Below are 12,612 nucleotides of genomic sequence, written 5' to 3'. Positions count from 1 at the left end.
GTTCTCATTGTCCCACTGCGGACACTCAGAGATGAAGTGGCCAGGTTTCTTGCACTTGTGACATGTTTTCTTCTTGTAGTCGTGAGCAGAAACTTCATCATTCCTTGAGATTGATCGGGAAGACTTTCTGAAACTTTTCTTCTTGGTGAATTTCTGGAACTTCTTCACAAGCATAGCAAGTTCCCTTCCAATGTCTTCAGGATCATCCGAACTGCTGTCAGATTCTTCTTCAGATGAGGAGACAGCTTTTGCCTTCAAGGCACGAGTTCACCCATAGTTTGGACCGTAGATATCTCTTTTCTCAGAAAGCTGAAACTCATGTGTGTTGAGCCTCTCAAGTATGTCAGACGGATCGAGTGTCTTGAAATCAGGACGTTCTTGAATCATCAGGGCTAGGGTGTCAAACGAACTATCAAGTGATCTCAGTAGTGTCTTGACGACTTCATGTTTGGTGATCTCAGTAGCGCCGAGGGCTTGAAGCTCATTTGTGATGTCAGTGAGTCGGTCAAATGTGAGCTGGACATTCTCATTGTCATTTTGCTTGAAGCGGTTGAAGAGGTTGCGAAGGACACTGATTCTTTGATCTCTCTGGGTTGAGACACCTTCATTGACCTTGGAGAGCCAGTCCCAGACCAGCTTAGATGTTTCCAAAGCACTCACACGGCCATACTGTCCTTTGGTCAGATGACCACAGATGATATTCTTGGCAGTAGAGTCCAGTTGAACGAACTTCTTGACATCAGCAGCAGTGACACCTTCTCCAGCCTTGGGAACGTCGTTCTTGACGACATACCATAGGTCGACGTCAATGGCTTCAAGATGCATGCGCATCTTATTCTTCCAGTAGGGATATTCAGTTCCATCAAAGACGGGGCACGCAGCGGAGACTTTAATTATCCCTGCAGTCGACATAGCTAAAACTCCAGGTGGTTAAACCGAATCACACAGAACAAGGGAGCACCTTGCTCTGATACCAATTGAAAGTGCGTTATATCGACTAGAGGGGGGGTGAATAGGCGATTTTTATGAAAGTCTTCAAAACATGGAAGTTATGAAGACAAACGATAGAAATAAACCTATTACCCTACAGCGGAAGGTAGACTACACTAGGCAAGCCATAGTCAAGTATTCAATAGAGTGAAAGCACAATGACTAAAAGCAGCAATGTAGTAAGGATCAGGTAGGAAGATATTGTGAAGCCACACAGAACACGCAGTCACTCAGTGAAGACAAAAAATAGTGCGAACATACAATGACTTCACAAGGAGTAACAGTAAGTAAAGGGAAGGGAAGATGAAACCAGTGACTTGCTGAAGACAATGATTTGTTGGACCAGTTCCAGTTGCTGTGACAACTGTACGTATGGTTAGGGCGGCTAGGTATTTAAACCTTAGGACACACAGTCCCGGACACCCAGTCCTGAACACGCAGCTCAGGACACCCAGTCCTCACCGTATTCCCCTTGAGCTAAGGTCACACAGACCTCGCCCAATCACTCTGGTAAGTCTTCAAGGTAGACTCCCAAACCTTCACAGACTTCGTTCACCGGCAATCCACAATGTCTCTTGGATGCTCAGAACGCGACGCCTAACCGGCTGGAGGATGCACAGTCCTCAAGTGTAATAAGTCTTCAGATCATACAGACAAGAAGACTTAAGTGATGCCTAATTCTCTTTGGCTCTGGGTGGTTAGGGCTTTATCCTCGCAAGGAATTCTCTCTCAAAGGCTTCGAGGTGGGTTGCTCTCAAACGACAAAAGCCGTACTCTGAATCTGAGCAGCCAACCGTTTATGGTTGTAGGGGGTGGGCTATTTATAGCCACTTGGCAACCCGACCTGATTTGTCCGAAATGACCCTGGGTCACTAAGGAACTGACACGTGTTCCAACGGTTAGATTTCAAACTCACACGGCAACTTTACTTGGGCTTCAAGCAAAGCTGACTTGTCCGACTCTGGACAAGATTCGCTCTCAAAGTCTTCACTCGAAGACATAGGTTTTGTTTAAGCATCACTTCAGTCATTCTGACTGGTTCTCTTGGACCCCACTTAACAGTACGGTGGTTCCTATGACTCAACACAGAAGAAAGAGAACTATGAAAGATCTAAGTCTTCGAGCTCCATAGGCTTCATGTGGTGTCTTCTCTTGTCATAGTCTTCAATGTGAATATCTTCATATACCACCTTTGACTTCAATGTCTTCATACATTTTTAGGGGTCATCTCTGGTAGGAAAACCGAATCAATGAGGGACTTCTACCTGTGTTATCCTGCAATTCTCACAAACACATTAGTCCCTCAACTAGGTTTGTCGTCAATACTCCAAAACCAACTAGGGGTGGCACTAGATGCACTTACAATTCTCCATAATTGACCGTGATATAAACCGGTATGAGTCTTTCAACAGCTCGGTGATATAACAGTCCTTTTTGCAGTAAACATCTTGTCCTGCATTAAAGAACTTGCAAGCCAGAGTAATTGCTCTTTTTAAAGAACACAATATGTAATATAAAAATATACTGGATGGATTTCACCTGATATGTTAGACCAGAAATTATCCACCACGGAGTTGAGGGTCACAACGGTGAAGCTGAAATCAACCATTGCCGAGTAGGCCGTGGGAGTAGACAGATAATCCGCCCACAGTGTTGTAAGCCAGTGCGATGAGAGAGTCGGCCGCGGTATTGTAAGCCGGTGCGGTTGCGAGAGACGGCCACGACGTTGTAAGCCGGTGCAGGAGCCCGTTGAGTAACGTGACACGGACGACCACCTGTGCCGAATGATGTTGGCGTGCCCCCATCTCCACGGTATAATGCCATTTTGTAATGAATAACGGTTTCGCTATTTCACAGTCGAGTGTTTTACAATTGGGCATCATTCAATTTTGTGGCCGTTCAATCTTGCACGGAGATTCACACTGGGAGGTGTCTTTTTTAGGGCGTTTCCCTTTTCTGTTCCTTACTGGTGGCGTAATAGTTTCCGGGCCAACCCGTTACTGCCCAAGTGCCCATCCCCTAGGCCCTAGCCCTCTGTCTCCTTTTTTTCCATTTCTGTCCTTTCGATTCCTTGGCGATTTCCTTGTCCACCATGGTGATTCCCAGCTCCTTCTCTACTGCAGCTTGATTTCCGATCCAGTTTCTTGTGGTTTTGGTTGGTTGTTCTCGTCTGCTCTCTTTCCCCCACTGGATTTCTTCTAGATCTACTGGTTTGATTCGATTCCCCCGGTGTTTGATATAGATGTACGTGTATGTGTACTCATAGCGGTGTATTTTCTCTGGCGATTCTTGTTGTTCTTGTAGTGGTAGGTGCATGGATGTAGCGGTGAATTCGTTTCCCCTGTCGATTTTCTATGTGGTGGCCTAGGCGTCTGATCTACTGGATCTAGTGGTATTGGTAGTTTTATTCCTGATCGTTCATGTTATGTAGATGTAGGTCCTTAGCTCCTTGCTCTTCCCCTGTTGATTTGATATCTGCTAGCCTGGGAGTCTGATTCAGAGGGTGTTTTGGGGGGGTTAGATGTAGGTTCCTTGGTTGCTTGTTTCTGTATGTTCGTGTGATGTAGATGCAGGTGCTTATTTCAGTCCTTGCTCTAAATTTCCTTTTCCCTGGTCAGTTGATTTTGCTCGTCTGTGTGATGTAGAAGTCGGCGGTAATGGTCAATCCTTGCTCCTTGCTCTGAATTTGGTTCACCAGTCATTTTTTATTCTGATGGCCCTTGTGATGTGGATGCATGTCCTAATTGTCAATCCTTGATCTGAATTTAGGTTCAAGTGATGTAGAGATGTAGTAGTAATTTAGGCAAACCTCCCTCGTCTGAAGTCAGGTCCTTAGTCATGTGAATGTTCTTATTCATTCTGTTTTGGTTCTGTATGTATTTGGTGGTTTGTGTTGTATCTTCAGCTATTTTTTGTTCATGAATTTCTCTGCCCTAGTACTTCTATAATGATGTGTTGGTACTTTAGATGCTATCTCCTTATTAGGTTGTGTAATTTTCAGTTTTGGTGTTGTGCAATTTCAGTTTTTCACTCATTCTGTAGTATGGTTTGGTACAGTCATGTCAGTGTTGTTGTATCCTCATATATTTGATGCTTAGGGTTTTGTGTGTGTTATATTTCAGGATCATGATGAGAATGAACTTCTCTTTCATGTAATGGTTTAGATGAGTCACGGTCCTGTTCGCTGCCAGTCTTTTTCCCTTCCCGACTAGATGAATAAAATATTAATTCCATTCGGGCAGGTGAGGAAGGGCGGCGTGGGCTTGACCATGTCTTCTGTCTTAGTCGTTTCGGAGACTAAGTTTCTCATTCAATGGTGAGGTGTTTATAGAAAGCAAGGCCTCGCTCGACGAGTCATGTAGTCATAGGTTTGAGTTCCCTAATCAGTAGTGTAAGTTCCACAAGTAAGTAGTGTAACTTCCATTTGAATTCCATTAGTTTGCAACGTTTTTGAATTTGTATCACACTGGTGAGTTTCCTAGTTTTTTAGTACTGCAAGTTCCATAGGCAAGTACTAGAAGCTTCCTAGTTTTGCAATGCCCACTTGCACTTTTAGAACCGAACATTTTGGGTTTCTCTTTGTTGGATTTGTATTGAATCCAGTTTACCATTTGAAAGTCTAAATGGATATTACTGAAACTAAAGTGTAATCACAATGTTCTAATCTCTTAAATGCATGTGTTTTTATTAGAAATCTGGTATAATTTTACTGAAATTTGTACTGTGAGCACAATGTATGTTTCAGTGAAATTTTAGTGGAATTATTATGTGCATTTTCAGTGGAATTATAGTGCTTTTGAATTATAATTGCAGTGGGGATTTCAGTGTAATTACAGTGAGTATTTTAGAGTAATCACATTATCTTTTTAGTTAATTTACCCCTCAGGATGTTTGGGTTTTATCATTGTTGGTGCATTCACTTTAGAACAATTTATTTTCTTTTGTTAGGGTTATTGGTATACTCGTACTTTATTTCTGCCCATTTGTGTAAGCAACCTTAGTTGTGCACATGATTTTCTAGTATATGTAATTTCAGCAATTTGGTAACTGTATTTTCAGTGTTTTTAGGCTTATAGCTACTATAATTTACTACTTTGGAAATGCTCTTTTTTTTTGCACTGTACATGCTAAATATTGTGGTTATTCTATGTCCCCAGTGTTTTTATGCAAACTGACCAGTTTAGTGTCATGGAATAGATAGATTATGTGATCTCTGCAAATTTTCTGGTGATTTTGCAGGTGCTTAGGGTTTAGGGTTTCCATACTCCAATAGCCTCTCTGATTTGGTGTTGTTCCCTTGTTATTTCTTTCCACCGGCTCTCCATGTACTAACAGTTCCAGAGCTCCTGAACTGTTAGATATTGTTGTACTGTTCTTCTTCATATAATAAAGATCAGCCAATGGCCCTTCGAGATTTTTTCTTCATATAATAAAGATCGGCCAATGGCCCTTCGAGATTTTGCAGGTGCTTGCACATCAAAGATGTGCAATTAACTAGGAGTTGAAAGTGAAGCTATTGTTGACATGTCAAGTGCTCAAATAATGTGTATTTTTTCTAGTGTATTTCCATTGTGTTCTTTGCAGTCAATGTGTAATTACAGTGCATTTCAGTAGAGTTACAGTGCTTTTTATTTGTAACTAGAATGGAATTTCAGTGCAATTACAGTGGGGATTTTAGTGGATTTTCTAGAGTAATCGCAGTTTACGTCACGATGTAATTACGGTGAATTTTTAGTCTCACCACAGTGGGCATTTAAGAGGATTATGAGAGATATTATACTGCATTCCGTTGTATTTTTCGCGGTCAAATTGAACTGCAATTACATTGTCTTTTACAGTGTAAGTACAATGTTTTTTCAGTGTAATTACAATGTATATTCAGAGTAATTACAGTGTATGTAATTTTTCGGTGGATATTCAGAGTAACACACTGTATATAATTACTGTGAATTTTCAATGTAATTACAATGGGCATTTAAGTGGAATTTCAGAGTTATTAAACTGTATTTCCAGTGTATCTTTGTAGTTAAATTGAACTGTGATTACACTGTTTTTTATAGAGTAAGTGTTGTGCTTTTTGACTGGGATTTTCAATGTAATTACTCAGTGTGTATGTTCATTAGGATATTCTGTTTGGGATGTGAGCATGTGGGCACACATGCTACTAAACTATCTGGTTATCCCTTGCCTGATTCATGTGGGTTTCGTATACAGTGTGTGCTTTTTTCTTCCACTATCTAGTTTGCTCTGGCTTTATTAGTGCTTTACAATGTTACTAAACTGTCCAGTTCATGTTTCCTCTATTGATTTATGCATTACATCTGCTGTTTTCACATGACCTGACAAAAATTCTCTCTAGATCTTCAGAGCTTAGAAAATTCACTAGGCATCAAAGTAGGGATTGGAATTGGAGAATCTTCAGAACTGAGAAAATTGAGACCCCTCCCCTGGCTTTTTTACTGTCCAGGCGTAATTGTGGTCTACTTTTAAGAAACCGGGTCTAGGGCATCAAACCCGTTATGGTCCAGATGGGATTTTAGGTTGGGTCGTTTCAGTCCTGATACATAAATGCGCTAATTTTGTTGTTCGTTGACATACATACAACCAAAGGTGGAAATAAAGGGCATACACGTGTCAGCTGCCTATTTGGTGCAAAATTTGATTGTAATTCAATTGGATTTCAGTCGAGTGTCAAATAGACAGTCCCATGAATAATTCTCCTACGCACAAAAATATTGCAGGACGGAATAATTGTTTCCAAAAGGATTTAATATGTGTTAACAAAATAGACTGAACGGATATCACCTGATTTATAACCCGGATGAAGTGGTTGCACAGTAATTTGACCAAATGATGGCCTTCACGTCCAAACAGATGTCCATGTATCCAGCCAGTTTTTTTTAAACAAGTCATGCCCCTCGAGCAGCGCATAGAAATTTGGCGTCCTTCTCAACTTGGCCTTTACGCAAACAGTGCTCAAGGAATACCACTCCGTGACTAGAATTGCTTCGCTCAATTAGTACCAGATGACCACTTGATAATTGATGTCTGTTCGTTCGCATATTTGAAGCGAGTTGATCCTCATCGACTTGCAACACTGCACATACGTCGGTAACCCGGCGCTGTACAGAGCGGGCGGCGCTCAAGGCAGGGGTGGCCAGCGGAAGCAGCGACGGGAGGCACTCATCAGTGCGTGTCGGAAGCTGCGGCTTGAGGCTGGAGCGGTGATCCGGTGCTGCAGCAGGAGCGGTTCAACGAGCAGAGGCGTGGCGACTCGACAGGGCGCTCTGGCAGCAAGGCAGTACCGGGGGTGAGGCCCCCCAGCAAGTCGATGGTCCGGCGCAGCGGCCATGGAGGCGAGGGCCGCGGCAGGGGCGGCAAGCCAGCACGACAGCTCAGCCACACGGCGGTGAAGCCGGCAGAGGCGAAGTGAGGCCATGGCGGCTTGATGAATTTTTTGATCAACCTGGTTCTTCTTGTGCACATATTGATAAAATCTTCATGGAGTCCCAAGCGTTAGGCCAGCTCTCAAGCGACAGCTCAGAAAACGGGTCCATGGCGAGACCCGCCGCGGGGAGGTGACAGGCGGCGGCTCAGTGGAGATGGAGCCCTTTTAAGCACAAGGCAAGGCAATTTAGTGCGGAAGCGAGGATCGTAGCGCGGAGGGATGCCGAGGCCCGACGACGACTCAGAGAGAGGCCAAAGAGGCGGCGACTCAGCAACCTGAGGCCAGGACGGAGGAGGCGAGTCTGAGTGGGAGGCGGCTTGACGGCAACTCGGCGCGGTGGGAGGCGACACGCAGGTCACCAAAGGAGCGCGCCGGCTGGACGGAGATCAGTCACCGAGGTCGGCTTGACGGCGGAGACCAAGTCTCCTGTTCCCATCCACTTACGGGTCGTGGGCTGTTTCCCTTTTTTTTTCAGACCAACTTGTACGTCCGAGGTCGACATGGAATCTGGGAGCGGATTGTTTTTTTAGCGCTACAAGGCAATATCTGCACCTCGGACCTGCTGTTCTTTGTCTGATTCGAACTTCATGGCAGGTTTCGCAGAAAACGGCAAGCATCACGGATACACGCACATATTCTTGGCCATGTGATGTTTCCTGTTCCTTTAATTAACTAGTAAGCGAAACAACCTATACAATTCATGTGAGTATTGAATATCCAAATTCTTATGAAAAAATAATTATTTTTCATGTAATGGAAGCTCTCTTGGGTGAAATGAAGCTCACTGTATACTATTCCCTCCGTTCACAAATACTATAATTTGGATATTTCAATATGAATTACATACGGACTCAAATGAGTGAACAAGCACACTAAAATGTGTCTATCTACATCCGATTCATATAGAAGGTAGAACATCTTATATTTGTGAATGGAGGGAATACTAAGCGTGTACTTGTGTCATCTACTCATCTTGATCAAAGCAGCCTATGAAATTCATGTGAGTATTGAATTCTAAATTTAGATTCCAGAAATTTGATGTGTGTGTGTTGGGGGGTACAAATATATGTAGTGCCTGATGATCCCCACATCTCTCACGGTCAAGCTTAATATAAACCCAATCACTTATCTTTTGATTATGTCATGTGAAGTTCAAGAGGACAAGGAAATCCTAATCCAAAAAATCATAGTCGTATAGTCAAGAATGCAGAATGTCTAATTTCTCGTGTGAACTTGGAAGGGCTTATAATAAGTATAGTCATTGCCCATGTGAACATGACAGAGATGCAACTTTGAATAAAAATATTAAAAAAAGTTTTAATCCGTTCCTCTTCGGTTAAACCTACATGTTATCTTCAGAACTGAATTGTTGGACTCAACTATAACGCTGCCCGTGGGAGTGATGGTGAGACGATAGATGAGTCCGCCGGTGGTCAAGACCGTTTTGCCCCCATCCTGAGTCTCTCATCACCTGTGGTGCGACATCCGTGAACAAAAATGATGGGAATTTAACATTTTTGTATGACATGTATGGGAAGCAAAATTAGTTCTGCAAAGATTAAACACAAATTAAACTTGTCATATCAACATCTCAGCTGTGGAGAAAGATCTAGTGTTCTAGAATGGCAAACTATACAATAAGGTAAATAGGCATGAGTAGATCACACGCTCAAATAATCATTGTTTCGCAAAGCTAAACCAGGAAAGGAAAAAACCCACACAATATTTAGGAAGACCAAGCCACACAAAAGACGTTTCTAATGAGATGAATATACCCGCAAGAAAACAAATTTAATTAGCAAATTAACTACTCATTTATACTCAAAATAAATAAAGGTGCACTAATGATGTGCATATCCTTCCTGGATTAACAGGTTTAAATTGTTGTCAATGATAGGACCAAATGCACGGGCAAATTCATGCCAACAACAGTGAATAAAAAAGAAAAAGAAAAATAGAATAACCTAATTGAGCAACACGCGACCAAGAATACACTGCAAAGGCGGTGTCATGTAGGGGGCAAGAGTACATCACTCGAGCCAGTATGAAAATACATTAAGACAAGCATACAAACAAGGCTTTGTCATGAGTTCTTCCCAGCATACTGCATACATAATTTGAAGGGGCTTATTTAAAAAATGGTGGCATGTTATACTTTGCCACTCATGAGTAGCAAGCACGTTGTTGAAGTTGTATAGCCACAATCAGCATCCTTCAACGGGCTATCACTTTGTCTAGATTTTTTGGCCTGAATCGTGGGCGCTCTCAGTACACGCACCTCTGAAAAACAGAGAGCACCCATATAAGCCTAAATTCCTTGGCTGAGGTTGGCTTAAAAAAAGGGACTTCTTCCTTGGTTGTTGTAGAACTACATGGCCTGAGCTGCAGTTATTTTGTATCTGCTATTTTGGATTGCTAGAGTTCATGTTCACCTCCAACTTGCATCAGCAAAATATGTAGGCCTCGTTAGTATACTGGACAACTACAGAGCTAATGGAACTGCATAATTTCAATACACCTACATCAGGCTTGCCGATCAACTACTCAGGTAAGAGTTGAAACCGAGCTCAACCAGTAATTAAAAAAAAACAATTAAGGAAAAACGTCTCACCCTTATCGACAGTATGCAATAATCATGCCTAAACACTATGTGCACACATGGTGAGAGATGCCACTACATGTCACGGTAAACAGCTAGCCACTCCTATTGTACAGATTTGCAAGTCTTAGGATGTGGTAAAATTCTAGGTAAGCAGGTTAGCATTGCCATACTTGTCATTTGGATCAATACGGCTGTTATACATCTCTGACCTCATCAGTCCATCAGTAAAAGAGCAAATCATGTAAGGCTTGATTCAAATCTCGCATAACTGAACTTAATGAACTGATGATTGTAGATTGAATGCAGAACCAGGATGTCACTACTTACAAAATATTTACCCTAAAAAATCATGGATGGTGAGCTTGTTCTTGACTTCTGTTAACTCTTAACACTCGACTTCTCCATGGAAATATAAGAAACAAGAGGATGAAAAGGCCAAAGATGGTGTCCTTTTTGCCAACACAACCTGCGCCTGATCAGATCTTGGGACCTAGGCATCTCTTGGTTGCTGTCAGTAAAAATATTCCAAACTTTGATGCTCAGTTTCAGCTTGTCTAAAGGCTAAAAAAAGGGAAGTTAAATCACAAATGTGATCATTGTAAAGGTTCTTAACAAGTTCATCTGTACTGGTCATCAAAGAATGAAGGTTAGGATATAAGACATAGAGAAACATGCATAGCATCTTTCTGGATATATCGCAGACTGCCGCTAACTCGTAACAAAGAATATTATTTGCTAAAATTGGTTCTACATTAACAGAAAAATTCACCAATTTAAGGGATGTGCTTTAAAAAGATCAAAACAGATTGTATCGGGAGGTTGCTATATCTATATAGTGGGGCGAAAGCCTATTTCGTAAAGATCAAAACAGATGCAGTAGATAAAAAAACAACAATTTCCATAGACAAATCACCAAGCTAAACATACTTATGTACTGATATATGGGATAAAACAAAACCATGCTTCCTGGTCATTGTCATCAAGGAGAAAATTACAAGACTGGAGATTCTGAACAAATATTCCCATGTAGTGTAGTTCTAGCACACCAAGCGGCAAATCGGCGCCATATCTGCAAGTTACAGGAAACCATAAAAATATGTAGTACTACTCAAGAAAACATCTTCTAAACAGAGCATCATAAGCATTCTCAAAAGTCAACAGGATAATGTGTCTGCAGTAAGGTGAGAAAGGATACATGCCAGTTAATATCAAACAACACGTTCAACACATAACTGGTACAAAGTTGCAAACTGCATGCTTAGGTGACTCTTCATCTAAAAATGGGTATATTTGCCTCTGCAGAAAAATGCATTCTTATGATAATACAAAAATGTGGAGCCTTCCACCATACCTTAAAACATCTGACAAAGGGAGCCTTCCACCTTTAAGTCGAGCCATCCTATCCCCAATGGATCCTTCGGAAAACCTCATCGCTACACAAAGCTGAAATAGACAAAACAAAACTCCATCTTAATTGATTCATTCACAGGCAACCCAACAGCAAGTGTCCACCAGAAAATATATACCCTCCCATTATGCGTTGAGATGCCATGTAGGAAGCAGATATTGCCCGGGCACTGGCATTTGCGGAAGACCTCGTTGAACCTCGCCGAGAACACCTGCAGCTGGTCGTCCCTAACCGGGTGCAGCATCTTCACGTCGAACTCGTGGTAGAGGTCATAATACTCTGCCTTTGGTATCTAGGCATACACGAAGGGGGATCTCCCTATCTGGTGCTTCAGATCCAGCACCGCTGGGTCGATCCACGGGCTTATATGGCTCGAACCAAGATGAACCAATACGAAACTTGGAAGAAGCGGATGCCGGCGTCGAGGAGCTGCTGGGACCAGGAGGAGGAATCCTGCAGGTCGAGGGAGCAGACCTCCAGGGCGCCGCGGTGGATCAGCTCCAGACATTGGGCGGCGCCAAGGAAGCCCTGCCCGCCAGTCACCGCGAACCGCACGCCTCGATCCCCTCCGCCTCGCTCGGGCATCTTTGCTGCAGCTTAGGGTGTGGGGCGGGCTGCGGGGCAGGGCGGGGAGGCGGCTCACAGCGACCGCAACGGGGCTCGGCCGGCGACGCGGCGTGGCCGTGGAGAAGAGAGGGAAATAGGGGAGATATGGCGCCCGTCGCGCGAGGCGGCGGCGGAGGCGTGGATGGCGTCCGTGGGGAGAAGGGAAGCACGGTAGAGGGGAGGAAGCGGGGGCGCAATCACGGCAGGGGATGATTTTGTTAGGCGCGTGATGTGCGGCGGCCTCTTTGCCTGACGAGGTGGATCGTGAGAGGGACAGGACGTGGGCGTCTGCCTGGCGGAACAATTAATGTGGAGCGTTAGTTTGTGTCACAAACTCTAGATGTAATATAGACTGTTAGATGCGATTTACTTTGACTAATCTAACGTTTTTGGTTCTTCCGTATACATTTTGCTGTGTGGTTTTAGGGGAATTTAAGTTTGCTCTTTTAATAGTAGTATAGATCCGTTGTTGTGACGTACGCGCGCCGTCTGCTGCTGCTTTCTGGATGGTCCTCGTGGCATTTGGTACATCCGTTTGGGATTTGTAGCAAAACGCGA

General features: G+C 43.2%; 1 protein-coding gene across 3 annotated transcripts; it reads right to left on the bottom strand.

The window, feature by feature from the left end:
• Positions 1–9,239: 9,239 nt before the first annotated feature.
• Positions 9,240–12,318, bottom strand: LOC147991267 (protein KINASE OF THE OUTER CHLOROPLAST MEMBRANE 1-like). Of its 3 annotated transcripts, none has more exons than XR_015602613.1 (4): positions 11,567–12,318; positions 11,392–11,483; positions 10,368–11,109; positions 9,452–9,876 (listed from the first exon to the last, which is right to left on the bottom strand). XR_015602613.1 is itself a non-coding variant. In XM_087521555.1 (3 exons), the coding sequence occupies exons 1-3, from the start codon at positions 11,690–11,692 to the stop codon at positions 10,968–10,970; spliced, it is 360 nt and encodes a 119-aa protein (XP_087377681.1). In that variant the 5' UTR covers positions 11,693–12,318; the 3' UTR covers positions 9,240–10,967. The 3 variants fall into 3 exon arrangements, 1 of the variants encoding a protein (XP_087377681.1); XR_015602614.1 differs by having other exon boundaries at positions 9,452–9,718; positions 10,379–11,109; XM_087521555.1 differs by having other exon boundaries at positions 9,240–11,109.
• Positions 12,319–12,612: the final 294 nt, after the last annotated feature.

The sequence above is a fragment of the Triticum urartu genome, chromosome 1A (genome assembly GCF_056163025.1).
Source record: "Triticum urartu cultivar PI428250 chromosome 1A, HENAU_Tu73, whole genome shotgun sequence".
Taxonomy (NCBI): domain Eukaryota; kingdom Viridiplantae; phylum Streptophyta; class Magnoliopsida; order Poales; family Poaceae; genus Triticum; species Triticum urartu.
Note: the sequence above shows the minus strand (reverse complement) of the source record. Positions and strands in the feature narration are given on the sequence as shown.

Bases quoted from the DNA above. Each gene is read 5' to 3' on its own strand.
- LOC147991267 (XM_087521555.1), bottom strand. From the start codon at position 11,692: ATGCTGCACCCGGTTAGGGACGACCAGCTGCAGGTGTTCTCGGCGAGG. The intron at 11,484-11,566 runs GTATATATTTTC...TGTCTATTTCAG, and splicing joins TCTCAACGCATAATGGGAGG to CTTTGTGTAGCGATGAGGTT. The intron at 11,110-11,391 runs GTATGGTGGAAG...TGTAACTTGCAG, and splicing joins CCTTTGTCAGATGTTTTAAG to ATATGGCGCCGATTTGCCGC.